This window comes from Neovison vison, chromosome 6 (assembly GCF_020171115.1).
Source record: "Neovison vison isolate M4711 chromosome 6, ASM_NN_V1, whole genome shotgun sequence".
Classification (NCBI taxonomy): Eukaryota; Metazoa; Chordata; class Mammalia; order Carnivora; family Mustelidae; genus Neogale; species Neogale vison.
In genome coordinates, this window is record NC_058096.1 from 224,000,343 (window position 1) to 224,019,075 (window position 18,733).

The following is an 18,733-nucleotide window of genomic DNA, read 5'->3' on the forward strand; positions in this document are numbered from 1 at the left end:
TTCGGCTCTCAGGAGCTCTGTGCAGGTGCTGGCCCTGGCTCCCAGGCGCAGGGGCGGGAGGGGGGCACACGGCGGGAGACTGCAGGGGTGCAGAACCTCTGTCAGACACACCCAGGTGCCACCAAGTGCGTGATGACCTGCAGGGACCCGGACAGGTGTGCCGACATCAGGAAGCTCGACCACGGAACGGACAAGCCGGAGCTGCTCTGTCAGACCGTGGGCATGGCATGGACACCCCTCCGTCCCCCACCTCTGGCAAGCTGGTGGCACGGGGACAGCAGGCCACCGCCCCCCGCCCTGAGCCCCCAGTCCAGGGACCGGACCCCAGGCATGCCAGGCAGCAGCACTGACAAGGCACGGGGGGAATCATGCCTGCGGCCACCACTCAACAGCAAGAGCCAGCCCCAGGGTGCTCAGGGACCCCCCACCTGCCGTGGTCCCCCCACCCCCCGGCCTGCTGCTCCCCTCCCCCCACGACCTCCTCCTCTCTACGTCAGAGCCTGCTCTCCCCCATTCTTCTCCTCACCGCTGGAGTCCCACCCCCATCCCCAAACCCCAACCCTCTACCCTCCCTAACACAGCCCCCCACTGACCTCTGCTGCGAGGGTCAGCTCTCCAGGGCACAGGGTCCGCAGACCACCACCCCGGGGGCCCGCACCTGGCTCTCCAGGCCCGGGGCCACCCAGATGCAGCCGAGAAGCTCCTTGAGGGCCCTTTGCCCACCACTCACTGTTTTGGGGCCTGGCTTTGGGGGTGAGGGCTGGGGGCGGTCTTCTGGCCTGGTCGGGAGGCTGGAGGCTGGGCCACCCGCGCTGGGCCCCTCCAAGCCGCCCAACATTCCCAAGCCTTGACCTCATGCTCGCTTCATGACCGGGCACTCCTAGGTACCGCCCTGAGCCACCAGACCCACGTGGGCGTCCAGGCTCTTAGGGAGTCCCCGAATACATGTGAGACCCCCCCCCCAGGTGCCCAGCCTGAGACAGGCCCTCACCTGAGCTGGGGGTCTGGCCAGACTCCAGTGCACACCCTTGGGGGGGCGGGCGGGTGTCCAGATGCAGGAGGAGGGCCGCCGCTCGGGACACCGGCAGCCTGATGCCCAGACACAATTTCACACCACAAGTTCTCTTTATTTCCCCCCAGGGCAGTGGGTCCTCTGAGGGCCTGGGTCCCCGCCCCAAACCCCGGCCCTCCCAGCATCTCCCGCAGACCCCTCCGATGAGGGGGGCTCAGGGGACCGACTCGGCCATGCTGGGGTCCTCCAGGAATCCAGCGATGAGTCCGGGATGCTGTGGGCGTGGCGCGGGGCCTTCCTGGCCTCCGGCCTCCGGCCTGTGGTCCTCCTCATTCCCCTGGTCCTTGGAGAAGTTCAGGAATACCTAGGGGCGGGCGGCCGGAGGGGAGGTCAGCCCCAGCGCCCGGCCCTCGGCACCCCCCAGCTCCATCCAGGCGCCGCGGTCACCTCCTCTAAGGTGGTCTGGCTCACGGAGAAGTCCTCCACGCCGTGCTCCGCCCCGCGCGCCGCCAGCTCCCCGAAGACGCGGGACAGGGCGCAGCGCCCTCCCGGCGGCAGCTGGAAGCGCAGGCGGCTGCCGTGCGCCTCGCGCAGCTCGGCCCCCGGGAACGCGGTCGCCACGAGGGCCAGCGCCGACTCGGACCGGGCGGCGGGCACCCGCAGGGTCAGTATGTGGCCGGCTCCGAACCTGGGCGGGGGGCGGGTCCGCGGCTGCTGCGCGCGCTCGGAGTCCGCCGGCCCCCACCACGCGCCCATCCCCGGACCGGCCTCGGTCCCCGGGCCCCTTCCGAGCCCCGGCCCGCCCCCTCCCCCCAGGGCCGCGCCCACGCACAGACCCCTCCCCTGGCCCCGCCCACACAGGCCCCGCCCTCTGGAGCCCCGCTCTTCCACCGGCGCGGGCCCTGCCGGCCTGCCTGGTTCACGTCTCCCCCGCAGTCCGTGGGGGCCGAGTGGGCTTCGCGCGGCCGCGTGTCGGGGGCTCCTCTGGCCCCGCCTGCACCCCCCCCACGCACCTGTTCTTGAGGTGCTGCGTGCTGCCCAGACAGCGGAACCGCCCGTTCACCATGACGGCCAGGCGCGTGCACAGAGCCTCGCACTCCTCCATGCTGCAGGAGCCCCGCACCGTCAGCCCCTGCGCCCCCGCCAGGACCTCACCTCCCGCCCAGACCACCCTGTCCCAGGGGTCGGCCGTGGTCCGCGTCCTCCCCGCAAAGGTCAAGGCCGCTCCATCTCCCCAGCCCCTGCGCTCTGACCGCCGGGTCCACCTCCCTCCCCTGGGCCTGCACCATCTTGACCCTCAGCCTGGAGCGTCCCCAGCGGGACCCACCTGTGTGACGTAAGCACCACGGAGCGGCCCTCCCGCACGACGGCCAGGAGGCTGTTCCAGAGAAAGCGCCGAGAGCTGGGGTCCATGCCGGTGGTCGGCTCGTCCTTGGGGGGTGCAGGAGGAGATGCCATAAGCGGAGTCCCAGTCCTCCCCCCAGGCCCCGCCCCAGTCCTGCCCCCACGCACCAAAAAGACCACAGCGGGGTCCCCCACCAGTGCCACCGCTGTGGCCAGCTTCCTCTTGTTGCCTCCACTGTAGGTGCCCGCAGGTTGGTCCGCGGACTGCAGGAGCCCCAGGCGCTCCAGGCCCAGGGTCGCCGTCTGTGGGGCAGACGGAGTGAGAGAAGGTCTCGGGACAGGCGCAGTGAGCATGGGGGGGGGTGTCAGTGAACTGGAAGGGGGCAGGGAGTGTTGGGAGGCACTGGCACTGCGGTGGGGGAAGGTAAGTAAGAGGGGAGGAGCCAGGATGACGAAGGGGCCAGACCTGACCCAGAGGCAGAGAACCCAGAAGCCCTCAGTGGGAGATGGGGTCAAGGCCCGAGTGGGCAGGCTGGGAAAGTCAGGGGGAACAGGAAGTAGGGGACACAGCCTGCGGTGTGCTGCTCTCCAGAGCATAGGAGCCGGGGGACGGCAGGTGCCTTACAGTGGCGTGGCGGGGGTGGGCGGAGACCTGGACTCTGGACCTGGCCAAGGAGGGCCAGGTGGGGCTGCGAACCCGGGGTGGGGGGTCACCTGGGCAACCTGCGCCTCGGGAACACCGCGTAGGCGCGCGAACAGCTCCAGGTGCTGGCGGCCCGTCAGCAGCTCGAAGATGGCATCCGACTGAGGGCAGTAACCCATGTGGCGGTGCGCAGCCGCCGGCTCCCGGGCCACGCTGGGGGCGGGGACCAGGGGCTCAGGGAACTGGCTTGGCCTGGGCCACGCTGGGGGTCGGGGGTGGGGGCCTCAGGGCCACGCACCCTGGATCACTATGCTAAGAGGCAGAGCGCAGACCACACGCCGTGTTGTAGGAACGCAGGGCTCAGGGCCAGCCGTACACGCCTGCGCTGTTGAAGCACAGTCCCTGCTTGGGAGAGGACGGGGTGGGGACCAATGAGGCTGGGGGCCACCCCCACCCCACCCCACCCAAGCCCCCTCACTTGTGGCCTGCCAGTGTGGCCTCCCCACTGCTGGGCAGCGTGTCCCCAGTCACCATGCGGAATGTGGAGGTCTTACCAGCTCCATTCACTCCCAGCAGACCGAAACACTGCGGAAGCCCCACAGACGGCGCTCAGCAAGGGCCCAGCTCTGTCCTGGTGCTGCTAATTCCTGGGGGGGGGGGTCCCAGTGTCTGCAGGAGGGCTGTGAGCAAGGGGGACCCCTGGGAGCGGCACTGGGGTGTGCAGGTGGCCGTAAAGCTGTCGCGTGGCAGGGAAGGGTGGCTGTAGTTCACCAACGCCGGTAGCCGGTAGGTGTCCCGTAAGGACCGCGCACAGCAAGCGCTCCGTTAGTAGCGGGGCCGGAGACTTGGGAATGCCTCCCGCCACGGTGGGCGCAGCGCTCGGGCTGGGGGCCGGCCGCCCCGGGCGGAGCAGTTGGCCGGCGCGCACCAGGCGCTGGAGAAAGCACAGCGGCAGCTGCCAGCACCAGGCCCCCGTGCATTTGCAGGGCTGTGCTGGCCCCAGGCAGGTGGCCGAGACCCGGCTCTCAGCCCACCCGCTGCCCATCGCAGGTGCTGGAAGGTGAATGGTACCGGCGCGGGCCTGATCAACGCTGGCTGTGAGCAGGCGCTTGCTACAGGTCCGTATACCACAGGGGCTCACTAAGGACTGTTAGGCTTGCCGGAAGTCGACCCTCACCAGGGGGGCATTCGGCACTCCGCTGCATACACGTATAGACACGGGCTCAGCACGGGACTGGGTCCTCCACCACTGACCCATGGTAGGGGCTTGACTAAGGTTAGTGGCGCATGCGTGGGCACCCCGGTGCGCGGTAATAACTTGGTGCATCTCAGTAGAGGCTCTCTAACACCCTCCCGCACACAGTAGGTCTCAAGAAAGGGAAGCCTGCAGTGGGTGCTTGCTGAGAGAGCACGGGCACAAAACAGGAACTCCGATGTCGGCGGTCCGCCGTCGCCCGGCAAAGGGCGGCGGGCGCAGCCCAGGTGTTCAGTAAGCGGGGGGCAGGTACTCCGTGGGGCAGCCGCTCACGGCCCCTGCCCCGGGACCTCCGCCCTGGGCCCTCACCTCACCAGGGGGGATCCCCAGGCACAGGCGGTCGACAGCTGGTGTCCTCTGCCCATGGCACACCTGGGGGGAATTCAGGGCCCTGAGAAAGGTGGGTGGGCCGGGGGAACCCCCAAACCCAGCATTCTGCACCCACCTTGGTCAGGTCTCTCAGCACCAACACGTCCCCCTGGGTGTCCCCTTGGACCACCCGTTCCCGCTCTCGGGCCACATCGTCATCCTCGTCCCCCAGGGGGTGCAGCGACCCTGGCTGGGGTCTGAGGACAGAGAGGTCTGTGAGCCCAGAGCTGGCCCCGGCCCCTCCCACCCCCACGCGAGCCCCACTGACTGCGGCAAGAGGCGTCCGCCATGCTGCAGCAGGAGCGTGGACAGGAGGAAGAGCGGCCCCTGCACCGCCATGGCCAAGAGATTTTTGCCAACCACCTCCCAGCGCAAGGGTGACTGGAACTGCCCATCTCCTGTGGGGATAAGAAGGAGGAATTAGGGGGCGCCTGGGTGGCTCAGTGGGTTAAGCCTCTGCCTTTGACTTGGGTCATGATCTCAGGATCCTGGGATCAAGCCCTTCATTGGGCTCTCTGCTCTGCAGGAAGTCTGCTTCCCCCTCTCTCTCTGCCTGCCCCTCTGCCTACTTGTGATCTGTCAAGCAAATAAGTAAAATCTTAAAAAAAAAAAAAAAAAAGGAGGAATTAGGTCATGAGGGGGTGGAGTTGGCTTCTGGGCTCCTCCCCATCCCAGTCACCTTGAGTTCTTTAGAAAAAGGACCAAGACTGGGATGGTTCCCTCAACTGCACTCCAGCTGACCTAGAAAACAGTCCTATCTTCATCTCCTTTATTTAGTGCCTTGGACCTCTTGTGATATGACCCAAGACAGAATTAGTTTTTATGGTTGCTTTCTGTACTTGTAACTTGACTCAAAGTTGGAGCCACCTAAGACGTCTAGTTCTTGTCCTGGGGCTGCTGTTTGTCCCTACCCCGTGTAACTGACTCGGCTGGCACTTCCCCACCTAGAGGGATATTCTCACCCAAGCGCTCAAAGGCATCAGCCATGGCCTGGTTCCGCACCATGTCGATGAGCCCCCGGCCCAGGCAGAAGTGGGGGAAGATCAGGAAGACCCGTCTCAGGATCCGGCTGACGTCCTGCAGCTTCTGCTCGGGGACGGGAAAAGGGACGTGGCGCAGGGGCTGAGACCAACGCCCCAACCCAGTCCCAGCCTGAGGCAGGGCCACACCTGATCAGAGAAGAGCTCGAGCACGAAGGTGGCCAAGCTGCCATTGATGCCGATGAAGAGGTTGACACAGGTGAGCACCACGTAGGCCGTGCTGGGCACGGAGAAGAAGAAGGAGGCCGGGTACATGAGCGGCGTGATCGACCAGCTGCGGGTCGCAGGAGCCACCGGTGACCACCTGATGGGAGGCTATGCAGCCCGAAGAGGAGTAGGGAGCTGCCCTCCCATCGTCCCCGTTGCTGGGGGCGGGGGGCGCGCGGGAGAGGAGTCGGTGTGGTGACCCTCGAGATGGGCTTTTAAGGCCACCTCGGCCCGTCGTTGGCTTAGATTAGGCTGGGGCTCAGCTCACACCAGCACGAGCACGTTGTCTCCCTGGGAGCTGGGATGGAGTCCGGTGCCCCTTGACAGTATTAGGTGCTGGGGGGGGGGCGGTCAGTAAGACTCGGCCCTGGGGCCCTGGGGAGGCCTCACCCATACAGAAGCAGCAGCAGCAGGAGGGCCGGCAGGTTGGCAGGGGCCACGTACGCCCTCTGCTGGAAGGCCAGGAAGATGAGCACCACGACGCACGCTGACACCAAGTAGTTACACTGCGGTGGGGACGGCGGTCCCTGCCCTCGGTCTGCAAGAGCAGCAGCCGCCATCCTCATCCCGGGGGCCCATCCCAACCTCCCTGTGTTTCCGGTGGCAGGACACAAAGTCTCCACCCGCCCCAAGACGGCACCCAGGCCATCCTGGACAAGGGCCTGACCAGAAGGGGCCAGAAAGGGGCAGTGGTGAGAGGCGGCCAGATCCCCCCCCCCAAGCATTCCCGCACCATGTCCCAGAGGAAGCTGCCGAGCCAGTAAAGAGTGGGAGGCAGGCCCCCCATAAACTGCAGGTGTTTGGCCCGGGTGATGCGCTCCTCGATGAGAAGGAGGGTGGAGCTGGCCGGACGAAAGACATGGCGAACACCACACAGATGGAGACAAGCACGTCCACCGATGAGGCCACCCTGTGGGCAGGGGTGCAGGGGCTGTTCAGAGAGCTCCGCCCAACCCTGAGGGGACACAGGTCCATGACCTGGTCAGGGAGATGAGTGGAACCATTTAGGGGAGAGCTACGTGGGCTGTCCGGGGAGCCTGGAGCTCACTGAGCCTGATGGGGTCTTACTCCCCAGGCCTATATGCACAGCAAGAGTGGGGCAGGGTCCCATTCTAGCTCCCTCCGCTCAGGATAACCGGGCAGCTCAGCAGGGGACAGTGCACAGAAGAAAGGGGGTGCGCATGCGAGGAGGGGGGCGCGCACGGGGGGAAGGGGGCACGCACGGAGGAGGGGGCACGCACGGAGAAGGGGGGTGTGCACAGGGGAGGAGGGGGGCGCGCACGGAGGAGGGGGGCACGCACGGAGGAAGGGGGCGCGCACGGAGGAAGGGGTCGCTCACGGGGGGAAGGGGACGAGCACGGAGGAAGGGGGGTGTGCACAGGGGAGGAGGGGGGCGCGCACGGAGGAGGGGGGCGTGCACGGGAGGAAGGGGACGCACACGGAGAAGGGGGGTGTGCACAGGGGAGGAGGGGGGCGCGCACGGAGGAAGGGGGCGCGCACGGAGGAAGGGGGCGCGCACGGAGGAAGGGGGCGCGCACGGAGGAAGGGGGCACGCACAGCGCAGCCTCCGACAGTTGCTGCTTGGTGAGGTTCAGGGGGTGGTTGAGCGTGGTGATGCTGTGGGCGCGGCGGGCAGGGCCCGGGGGCAGCTGGGCGCGGAGGACGGCGTTGTTGGCTCTGTTGACAAAGGCGACCATGGCGTGCCAGCCCTTGTTGTTGAACCAGATCTAGGGGCGGGTAGGGCCCAGCGGTTAGGGCGCAGGCGATGTGCCTGGCCCCCCAGCCAGCGGCCCGCGGCGCCCGCGGCCCACCTTGAGACTGTCCTCCGCGTCGAGGCTGTGCGCCCACGCGGCGAGGCTGTTCAGGATGCGGTCGAGGGCCCCGCCCGGCGCGGGGTCCAGCAGCACGCGCAGCTGCTCCACCGAGCGACTCACCTCCTGGCCCGAGGGCAGGCCTGGGTCTCGGCCCCCCAGGGAGAAGCCCCCGTACCTGTGGGGCGGTGGGGCAGGGGGTAGCAGGTGAAGGCCTGGGGGGTGGGGCGGGCGGAGGGCGCAGGGATGGGACCCTCCTCACCTGACCTCGTTCACCCACTTCTTGGTCTTCAGGCTGCAGCAGAGGCAGAAAGGCAGATTCGGGATGGGGGATGGGAGTGGGGCAGACACGGCGCACAATGCTGGGGGGCCGCAGAGGCAGCAGAAGTGAGGGGAGGCCCCCCTGCCCTGACCTCCTGGCTCGGGGGCCCAAGCGCTCACCCCTGCCTGACCAGGCGCGGGTAGGTCTTCACCAGGAAGTCGGACAGGTTCCGGCCTGTCAGGTTCTGCACCACCTCCCCAGAGCCGGCCAGTGCCTGGGGCGGGGGCACCGGCCGCAGCGGGGCAGTGGGGCAGCAGGCGCCGGGCACCGGGCTGGCTGCACTGGCAGGCTGGGGACGGGGACTCCGGGGTCCAGTTTCCGCTGGTCAGGACCTCAGCAACACCCGCAGGCACTTCAGGCACCCAAAACTGGCAGACAGCGGGCGCTGGGCACTCGCGCATCCTGGGGGGGGGGAGGGCTGTGGGCACCGAGCCTTCCGCAGGCTCAGAGACGTGGTCGCTCCAGCTCCCAGGTGGCCCCGGGGTGCTCCAAACACCCTCAAGGCCGACCGGCCGAGGCCCGGAGAGACAACCTGGGGCCCCAGAGGGACGAGGTTCAGGCCGACGGGCCCCACCTGGTAGAGCCGTTCCCCGGGGGGGCCTCCAGCCCCGCCTCCTCCAGCAGCACCTCCAGCAGGCGGGCGCGCTCCGGGCTCCCAGGAGCGTCGTCACTGTGGGGCGCGGCTCAGAGTTAGGTCTGTGCCCCTGGCCCGCCGGGCTCCAGGCCCCTCTCGTCTCTACCCACCTGAAGAAGGACACCTGGGCACCATACATGCTGGGACTGAGCCGCAGAGCCGGGTAGTGTCCGAAAGGAGGCACGATGAGGCTGAACACCAGCGCCAGCCCCACGAAGAGGGCAGGCAGCACAATCTGGAGGACAGGCCCGTCAGCTGCCTCCCTGCCGTCCCCTCCAGGCTTGCCAGTGTCCTTCCTTGCTCCTGCTCTAGAACAACCCATGGCTCCCCACTACTCTCAGTAAAGGGGCTCAGACTGGGGGAGACTTCTGGGGTTAACCAGGCAAATGAGGTCCCTGCGCGGGCGACCGTCAGACACCAGGCCCCCCGGGTCTCCCACGCGCTCTCTGGGGCCCAGCCCCCCTCACCTGTGCAAACAGGCCACGGCGGCTGCGGCGGGCAAGCAGAAAGCGCTTGAGAAGCAGGGCCCGGAGCTGTTGGCGGGTCAGTGCCCAGCCCCACACCCGGGGCTGTGCAGAGCCCCGCAGGGCCTGCGTCTCTGGGGCAGACAGAGCTGTGGGAGATGGGGGGGGTCAGTGCTCCCACCCTAGTGGCCAGGGAGGCGCCCCCGGATCGGGGCGGGATAGCTCACCAAGCTCCCCGTTTTCTGAGATGGACTCCTCAGGGAGGATCTTGAGCTGTGTGGTCACATCTGGGCGAGCGCGGCCTGGGCCTGGCTGCTGCCTGTGGCTACCCCCTGTGGGGCCGGCAGGGGTGAGGGTCAGGCTCCAGGGCTACTGTTCAGCCTAGGCTCTGAGTCAAGGTCAAGGGTCACAGGCAGAGGGGTTCAGGAATGAGGCGTGGAGGTCAAGGCTCTGCCTTGGGTCAGACCGCACCAAGGATGGGGACTTGACCTAAAGTCAAGTGCAACTCTGGACTGGGGTTAGGGGTCAAGGACAGGGACCTGTGGCCGCATCCTCCGGGTCTGTGGCCGCAGCACAATCTTGTACCACCTTCAGGAAGATCTGGGGACACAGAGCAGGGGCTCAGCCTGGGACCCCACAGCAGAGAGCCACCCACTCCTAAGACACTGTGGGTCCCCAGGCCTCCCAAGGAGGCTCCCAGCCTCTGGTCCCCTGCAGGTGCCCCTCCTCCTCCCTGGGACGGGCTGACAACCCTGAGCAGGCCTCTCCTCATCCCTCCAAGGCTGCCTCCTCCTCCAGGCAGCCCTCCCTCCAGCAGCCGCACCTCTTCCAGGCTGGTGTCCGAGATCCCGTAGCCGGCCAGCCCCAGCTCCTCCAGCCGCTGGTCCACTTCCCAGAAAAGCCTGGCAAAGCTGCCGTCCTCAGCACCCCCGTAGGGCAGCACTAGTACCAGCTCGTGGGGCAGCTCCCTCACCAGCCGCGCCCCGGGCACCAGCTGCTGCACAAGGCACAGCAGCCCGGACACACCTGGTGGCCAGGGCAGCGCGTCAAGGGCGCCGGCACAGTAGGCGGCCGCTCTCCTTGGGGAAGGGGCACGGCTGGTCCCTGAGAAGCCCATTTCCGCAGGCGGGGGAGGTTAGGGTGAGCCACCAAGGGCAAGGGGCCCTGAGGTGGGGCCGGAAGTCCACATGCGGTCAGGGGTCAGTGGTAGCCAAGGCTGGGTTAAAGGCAGGGGCCGGGATTCGGGTCCAAGTCAGGGTCCAAGGTCAAGGGTCCAGGTAGCAGTCAGGGAGCTCGCTGCCCTGGCCCTTCCCTGAGGAGCACCCGCCACATCTCACCAGCTGTGCCACCCCAGCTGACCGGCTCCCGCCTCTGCCCGGCATCTACGCTCTCCTCCAGGTCAGTCTTCCCCTGTGGGCAGAGGGGCACCAGCTGCCACGGCCACTGGGGCTGGAGCGGTGGCGGTCACAGCTCAGAGGGCAGCTCCAGCCCTCACCTTGCTGCTGGCGGCCAGGGACACGGGAGCCTTCACCAACGTCAGATAGTAGCCGGAGCCGAGGTGACGGCGCAGGAAGAGCGGGGAACCGCAGCAGCACACGCGGCCCCCCGCCACCACAGCCACACGGTCTCCTAGCAGCTCTGCCTCATCCAGGTGGTGGGTGGAAAGGATCAGTGTGCGACCTGGGCAACAGCAACCCCAGCCACGTATACCACCAGTATGTGAAGTCTTTGCCCAAGCTGTGGCCACTGCCAGGAGTTGCCTGCCCCATGCATCCAACTCCTATCCATCCCTCAAAACCCTATTCCAAGCACTTTTTCATTGGAAACTTTCTGGCCCCTGGAACAGAATCCAGGGGGACCTTGGGCCTCCTGACTCTTACCTTCCCGGTATTTGAGCAGCAGCTCCCAAATGCTGCGCCGGGAAGCAGGGTCCACACCAGCTGTGGGCTCATCTAGGATCACGACCCGGGAGCCACCCACAAAGGCGATGGCCACTGAGAGCTTCCTCTGCATCCCACCTGGGTGGGCAGAGACAGGGGTGGGTGTCCCAGCATGACGCCCCCACTGTCTTGGGCAGGGCTGCGGTCTTCAGGCCCCTTTCCCCACCCTCTGGGTCCCCCAGATCGGCGTCTCCTCTGGCCTCACTCCACCCTTGGGATAACGACTCCACTCCCCTCCCCCAGCCTCATCTCTGCCCCCCCGGAGGCTCCTCCCTGGGCTGGGCTCACCAGAGAGGTGACGTGCCTGGGCCCCCGACTTGGGGACGAGCCCCACATCCTGCAGGAGACGGGCCTGCTCGGGGCGCACAGCAGCCGCACTCAGACCCTTCAGCCGCCCGTAGAACCAGATGTGCTCATCCACGGTCAGCCTGCAGTCGGAGAGAACACAGCAGCCCTGTGGCAGGCAGAGTCCCAAGAGCACCCAGCCCCCTCCCAAGCCACACCCCAAGCCCTCTGAGACCCACATGTCAAAGAGCACGTGTACTGCGGGCAGACGCCCAGGTGGGGCCGGATGGCTTCCATGCTGGACTGGACATCATAGCCCAGGATGCAGGCGGAGCCCCGGGTTGGGGGAAAGAGGCCACTCAGGATGGACCTGGGGATGCAGGGGTCTCAGAGGAGGAAACGGAGACCCCCAGAGAAGGGGCCAAAGCACTCAGAAGGCACCTACTATCATGGCACCTACCACATGCCTCCACTTTGCAGAGGAGGGAAACTGAGGCTTGGAGCCCATAGGTTACCTGCCTATTGTGTACCCAGAATGAACTGGGGGTCCTGCCCCCCTGGTGGAGACCCAGATGCCTCTCCCATTGAGCAGATGTGCAAACTGAGGCTCGGTGGGGGGCGAGTAGGAGCGCGCAGGCTGCTCACAGTGTGGTCGTCTTGCCGGCTCCGTTGTGGCCCAGCAAGGCAGTGATCTGGCCCTGGTAGAAGTCCAGGCTGAGCCCCCGCAGGGCCGGCTGCGGGTTGCCGGGAAAGTGCCTCTCCAGGCCCCGTATGGAGACTCCTGGGATCAGACCCGGGGGTACCTCTTCCATCAGCACTGTGGAAGGACGGAAGGCTCAACCGTGGGAGCCCTAGGCTGGGGGAGGGGCGGAGGTTGGGGGGGGTCTGGTGGACCCGTGAGGCCATGAAGGCCGGTCCGTAGAGTCAGTGACCTATCGGGCTGCGGTCTTCAGGGACTAGGGGCAACCCAGGGAGCCCGGGTAGATGGAGATAGCCAAAGGATTGGGGGGGATGGGGGTTTGCAGGACCGTGGGTCTTTACAGGACTCGGGGGATAGGGACAGGGAAGCGGCTGTTAGGTCCCTTTGTGCCTCACCTTTCGGGTCCTTTGGGGTGGCAAGTGGGGAGGAGCCCTTGGGAGAAGGAGGTCCAAACCAATAGCTCCTCCGAAAGGGAAAGTTCCACGGTTTGGGGATCCCGTACTGGCCTGGAGGGGAGCGGTGCTCAGTCGCCTCTTGAGCCCATGGAGTGTGCCGCCTTCTGACCATACGCCTGGCACCGGGGCGTGCCGGCAGGAGACCCCATCTGCCTGCCTCAGGCCGTCCCTCCGATGCGGCCACGTGGGCCTGGGGGGGGACACCCCCCTCTCACCTGCCTCCCCTCCAGGTACCAAAGGGCCCCTCAGCCCCGCCCCCACCACGCCCCTCAGCCCCGCCTCCCTGCCGCAGGCTCGGGAGGAGTCCCTCCCCCCGCCCTTAGGGCCCACCTGGGCAGACGGCCTCCAGGTACCAGGTGGCGAGGCCATAGAGCGCGGCATCCAGCAGCAGAATGCCAGAAACCTGCGCCAAGCTGAAGACGTCGGCCGCAGGCCCAGCGCCCATGTTGTGCCACTGCGCGCCCTCGCCCTGCTCCTCCAGCGGCGCCAGGGTCTCGCAGCCGAACCCAAAGGCCACAGGAGACAGCAGGCTCTGCGGAGGGGGCAGGTGCGTTAGGGAGGGGCCCCGCCCAGCCCGGGTCTCACCGCGGCCACCAGACCACCCGCAGGCAGCTGGTCCCGCCAGGCCACGCACAGCACGTGGGGCAGATAGAGCACCAAGTAGGCGAGGCCTCCGCAGGCGGCCGCCAGGTTGGCGCGGGAGAAGAAGGCGCTCAGAAGGAAGCTCTGGACCACGGTGGCCACGGCGAAAGCCGCCAGGAACAGGAAGACCACGGCCGGGTGGCTGTAGGGGAGGATGTCCCCGAGCCGCAGGGGCCCCAGACAGACAGGCTGCGTCAGGCTGCCGGACGGCCCGCGACCGTGCGCGCGCTCCCGCTCGGCGGCCGGCGAGGCGGAGGCGCGCACCTGGAGCACGAGCACGAGCAGCGCGGTGCTGAGCAGGAAGGGCGCCAGGCCGCTGAGGAACCAGCCGAGCCGCAGCACGGCGCGGCCCAGCCCCACGGCCTGCAGGGTGCCGCGCAGCCTGGTCTCCTTCTCGCGCACCACCGCCGTCACCGTCAGCGCCACCGAGTAGATCCAGGCCAGCGTCAGGAAGAGCGGCAGCGACCGGCCCAGGACGCGCAGGAACCTGAGGCAGGGGGCGGCTGAGGGGGCGGCCGGAGACCCCGCGCGCAGCGGCCCCGGCCCCGCCCGCTCCCTGGCCCAAGCGTTGGCTGGCAGCCCCACGGCCCGCGTCGGGTCCCAGCCTGAGCCGCGTCGCCTGGGGGAGGGGGTGCGGCGCGGGCGCTCACGCATCATCCACGAAGCAGGGGTACGGCATCTGCTGCAGGAAGAGGCGCGCCCGGGGCTCGCGGCCGCCGAGCACACGCACCGCCGCGCGCTCCAGCAGGTCCTGCAGGTCCACGAAGCCACCCCACACGTAGCGCAGGTCCGTCAAGGGGTCGGCGGCCGGGCCGGGGTCCCAGAACCTGCAGGGGGCGGGGCGGTCGGCTGCAGGGAGAAGCCCGCGCCCCGCCCACCACAGACCCCAGCTGGTCCCCCCTCCCACCCCCCCACCCCACCCCCCGCTCTGCGCGTCCGGGTCTCCCCTAGACCCGACGGCCCCCCAAGCCCCGCCCACACCGGCCCCGCCCACACCTGTCCCTGATCTTGTTGGTTCTTGTGACAGCATCGATGTCCATGCGGATCTTGACCCGCACGTGGCCGGGACCCCGGGGCTGTGCGCGGTCCCGACGTTCCTCAGGCCCCAGGAAGACGATGCCGGCCCAGAAACGGCGCTCTGCCAGCAGCTCCAGCGCCCGTGCCACCAGGAGCGGCCTCTGAGGGTGCCACCTCCAGCTTGTCCAGGGTGACACACTGGGGGAGGGCCCGGGCGTGGGTCCTGGGTGCCCGGGGCCGCCCTTACGGGGTGGGGGAGGAGGGGTCGGGCAGGGCTCCTCCCTCCGAGCCTCGGGGCGGAGCCCAGCTCCTGCAGGTCTGCGCCAGGCCCAGGCCGTGTCCATCCTCAGGCTTTCCTAGGAGGAGCCACCGCCCCAGTCTGGTCCCCCTCGCTGGGCTGGCCTCCGCCCTTGGATCACCACAGGTCGGGCCCTTCCTCACCACCAGACAGAGCTCCCCGGTCGGCCCCTCACCTCCACCACACGGCCCAGCATGCCCACCACGTGGCCCACCTCGGCATGGGCCTCCCGCCAGGTGTAGCCTTCCCCATGGGGGTCCAGAAAGGCCAGCAGGGCCTTGGCCGGGGCCTGGCCTCCAGATCCCGGCCACCTCCTTCCTCTGTCCCCAGCTTGCAGGAGCCTCTGGGGAGGGGTGAGGGAGGGGGAGTCGGCCCAGGGCACTCTGGGCGGATCACTCCCCTTCTCATCCCCGCCTCCTCACACCTGCCCAGGAGGCCCTGCCCTGCTCTCTGCCCAGGTCTTGGGCAGGGAGGACGTGCCCGGGGAGGCTGGGGGCGAGTCTGCCGGCGGGCCTCCATCTGCGGACCTGCATCATCGCCAGGCTCGTACTGTCATTCAGGAAGTCGAAGAGCTGGGGTCCCAGCACACCCCACACCTCCTGGACGTCCTTCAGCAGAGCCAGCTCCTGGAAGGTCCGGTTCACCTGGGGAGGGGGCACCAAGAGACTCGCCAGGCCAGCCCTTCTGGGACTCTCATCTCCTCCGAAGACCTGCCCGTGCTCCCTGGGCTGGGGGAGGGGCCCAGGACCCCTCCTGCCCTTACCTGGGCCATGAGCTGCCTGGTGAAGGCAGTGTTGGGTGTAAACAGCACTTTCCCCAGGACCAGCGGCTTCAGACGCCTCCAGAGCAGGCGGGACAGTGGGTGAGATTCCAGGGACCCCACAAGCTCAGCACAAGCAGGGCCTGGGGCAGGGGCACCATGAGGCCCTGCCTCCACTCCCAATGCCCCACTTCCCAGACTGGGAGCAGAGGTCGGTCGGTCACTCACTCAGGCCGTGGTCGGGCTGGGCTGCTGCTGGCTCCTGCCCCACCAACTCCTTCAGGTGGCTGGCCTCGTACCAGTTGAGGGAGGGCCCCCCGGGGATGCTAGGCCCCCGGGCACTGCAGAGGGCCTCGGACACAGCCTCCAGGGGTCCACCTGCTCCTTGGGGTCTCCGCAGCAGTGCCCGGAGCTCCACCAGGCTGGGCAGTGCCAGGAGCTACAGAGAGGTCACCAGAGGATGCTGGTAGCCAGTCCTGAGCCTAACCAGGGCAAGGCACCCTGCCAGGAGCACCTCCCTCTCTCCTTCCGCCCAAGCTCCCCAAAAACCTACCCAGGGGAAGCGCCGGGCTGCCCTGTCACCTCCCCGGCCTGGCAGCCTACCCTTCCGGTTTGCGGGCTGGGGCCCGCAAGGATGAGGGGCCTCTTACCTCCTGGGCCAGGTCCTCTGCTGCCTCCACAAAGCTGCTCACGGACTCCTGGGCATGGTCCGGCACAGACCCCAGGGACCCCTGGGAAGAAAGACAGCAAGCAGGCTGACACTGGCCTTGACGGAGTTCTCACTAGGTGTCGAGCACTTTGCCATGCTCTGTGCGGGCTGTACTCTCTTAGACCCCGTTTTACGAACAGGGAAGTGGAGGCTGCAAGGCACGCGGACTCGTTTCAGGGCTCGCTGGCCGGACCCGTGCCAGCTGGACACAGCCTATCTGGGCGCTAACAGGATGAGGAACGTCACTCCAGGTGCCAAGGACAGCCCAGGAACCGGCCTGGAAGCTGGAATCAGAGGCCCCTGCCCCACGATGGGGAAGTCCTGGGACTTTCTGAGGGCAGCATCCCGGAGTCAGCCTGGTGTCACACCACCGCATCTCACCTCTCCAAGCAGTGTCCCCAGTAGCTCAGTGGTCAGGGACAGGAGGTCCTGCAGTCGGTCGCTTGGCTGATGCTGGGCTGGGGGAAGAAAACACAGGAGTGTGAGCTTAGGCAAAGCCTGGCCCGAGGTAGCCCCGCCCTGTGCCCATTACACAGCCGGGCAGATTGAGGCTCAGAACGCACCCCCCGCCAGACAGAGGGCCCGGCCTCACCTGTTGTGCCCGCAGCTCTCAGCAGCGACATCAGCTTTCCCAGGCTGGCCAGCGTTCTGTGGGCACTGGGGCCCCCCAGGACAGTGCGGGCATCTGCCAGGAGCCGGGAGACCCTGGGGACAGAGGGAGCAGTTGGTGGGGTCTCAGCAGACACCCCCATGCCCAGGGCCACCGCACCCACTGCCGCCAGCTCACAGGGAGTCCTGGAAGTTGCTGAGGACGCGCGGCTGCTCGGCGGGCGTGGGCTGCGGGAAGCAAGTGTTGTTCAAGTTGCAGATGAGGCCCTGGAGCCAAGGAACGGTGCCGGCGGAGGGCAGCGGCTTGTTGGGGAAATGGCCTGTGGGGATGCCGGGCAGGCGGGTCTTGCCGGAGTCCCCACCATGTCCACAGCCTCCCCAACAGCACGTTCCCTCAGACTTTAACTGGGTGCCCAGTCTGTGCTCTTGGACCCCTACTGGGGCCCCTGTGGATGGGGGGCCCATTGCCTACCTCCACCCCCCTCAAAAAAGAGCCTGGTCCTTGGGGGGCTTACATTCATGGTGCTCAAGTGGGGGGTGGGAGTGGCGGACGGCCACCAGGATGAAGAAGAGAAAGAGAGGCCACAGCAACTCCACCAAGAGCTGGACCTGCGGGAGGGACAGAAGAGGTGGGGGAAGTGAGGGACAGCGGGGGGCACCGTGGCCACTCCGCCCTGTCCCATCAGTCCTGGCATTACCGGTTGTCTCCTGCGGTACAGGAAATTCTTCCAAAGCAGCAGCATGAGCTGCGTCCAGAAGGCCATGGTGGGAATGGACAGAGCCCACGACGGAGCGCCCGCCTGAGGACGTGCGGTGTGGCTGCGAGCAAATCCTGGCCTCTTCTACCCCAGACTCCTCCACCCCACGGCGCGGGCTCCCGGAGGCTCCGCGGGGAGCCAAGCCGCAGGCAAGTGTTAAAGGGTCTCTTCTGTCCCTGGGGGCAGAGTGAGCCAATGGGAGCCCTGCCCGAAGCCGTCCTCGCACCTGATTGGGTGCCTGGGCTGTCGCTCCCTGCCGGGCGGGCGTCCAAAAGGCGGTCAACTAATTCTTCAGGGGGAGGAGCTTCGGCTCAACTCCGCGGTCGCTAGGCTCCACCCGAGGTCCCCTGGGGACCTCCCGCTCCAGGCCCCCGGCCACATCCCGAGCCCCGCGAAGGACCCCCCACCCCCGGCTCTTCCCGGGTGACACGTGCTGAACCTTTCACACGCCCGGCTGGGAGCAGGGCCTGCCCCGCCCCGCAGAGAGACAAGCAGAGTCACTCCGCGGGAGGCAGGGCTCCCCTCTACGCGCCCCTCACGTGGGGTGCCCCGCCGAGAAGGACCCCAGGATCCCCAAGATGAGTAAGGAGAAGAGGCAGGGGTGCGGGCTCCTGGAGCTAGCAGTTCCTGACGCCCACCTTGGCCACGACTGTCCAGCTCTGGCCGGCCCCATCGTTGTACCGAAGACGAACCGAGGCGGGGACCGGCCCCAGGCCACGGACGAGGCCGGAACTCGCACCCAGGACCCCCGGCCCCCCACTGCGGGCTGTGCTGTCCATCAGGTGGGAGCTGGGACGCAGGGCGAGTGGGAGCTCTAACGGGCGGAGGGGCCGCCGGTGCATGTCGCCAAGCCCCTGTCAGGGGAGGCTCCTGCCCAGGCTCCTCCGGGAACGAGCGGTCCGTTCCGGCGCCCTCCACTCTCGGGGCGCGGAGCCTGCGCCCCGCCCCCAGCCCCTCATTCCCGGGCACCTGCTCCCCTCCCACCCACCCCGCCTTCCGGCATCCTCGAGGCTCTCTCCCCGGGACGCTCTCACCTTTCCAGCCCCCACCTCTTGCCGCCTTTCCTCCGCCCGCTGCTGGCCCTGAGTCCGCAGCAGTGACCGCCCTCACCTGGGAGGCCCGCCGCCGCGCCGGCCCCGCCCCCGCCCCTGCTATTGGCTGCCGCCCCCGCCACTCACGGGCCGGGCCGGCGGGAGCCACGCGCGCCGTGGCAGAAGGCCGCGCGGAGCCGGGTTTCTTAAAGGAACCGCTCGCCTCTTGCTGCGTCACCGTGGGGCGCTGGGCGGTCGGCTCACCCCGCGCGGGTCGACCTCCGGACACGCGGGACGGGCTGCCTCCTCCCATTGTGTACCCGCCTGCAGTGCTGTGCTGCAGGTCCCTGCGGAAGGAGGTCCCTTTCTCCCCAGTCTCCCCTGGGGGACCCGGATCCTGGCCAGGCTCGCTTCGTGACCCTGGGACT

The 18,733-nt window shown here is 67.9% G+C and overlaps 1 protein-coding gene across 1 annotated transcript; it reads right to left on the minus strand.

Moving 5' to 3' along the window:
• Positions 1–1,106: 1,106 nt before the first annotated feature.
• Positions 1,107–18,396, minus strand: ABCA7 (ATP binding cassette subfamily A member 7). Its single transcript, XM_044254732.1, is given in 50 exon segments — positions 1,107–1,376; positions 1,460–1,700; positions 2,026–2,118; positions 2,340–2,443; positions 2,525–2,659; positions 3,071–3,212; positions 3,478–3,584; positions 4,564–4,626; positions 4,700–4,820; positions 4,892–5,021; positions 5,586–5,709; positions 5,793–5,937; positions 6,261–6,376; positions 6,604–6,722; positions 6,725–6,780; positions 7,428–7,597; positions 7,682–7,859; positions 7,944–7,976; positions 8,123–8,230; positions 8,232–8,405; positions 8,578–8,673; positions 8,748–8,872; positions 9,105–9,250; positions 9,329–9,433; positions 9,641–9,701; positions 9,925–10,127; positions 10,439–10,511; positions 10,597–10,781; positions 10,982–11,119; positions 11,330–11,469; positions 11,566–11,581; positions 11,584–11,696; positions 11,972–12,143; positions 12,422–12,532; positions 12,812–13,013; positions 13,067–13,610; positions 13,774–13,950; positions 14,120–14,292; positions 14,294–14,338; positions 14,614–14,781; positions 14,966–15,082; positions 15,202–15,341; positions 15,427–15,637; positions 15,849–15,929; positions 16,289–16,365; positions 16,500–16,612; positions 16,695–16,836; positions 17,032–17,125; positions 17,215–17,450; positions 18,309–18,396. Coding segments are annotated over 49 exon segments (6,543 nt in total). The 5' UTR covers positions 17,281–17,450; positions 18,309–18,396; the 3' UTR covers positions 1,107–1,226.
• Positions 18,397–18,733: the final 337 nt, after the last annotated feature.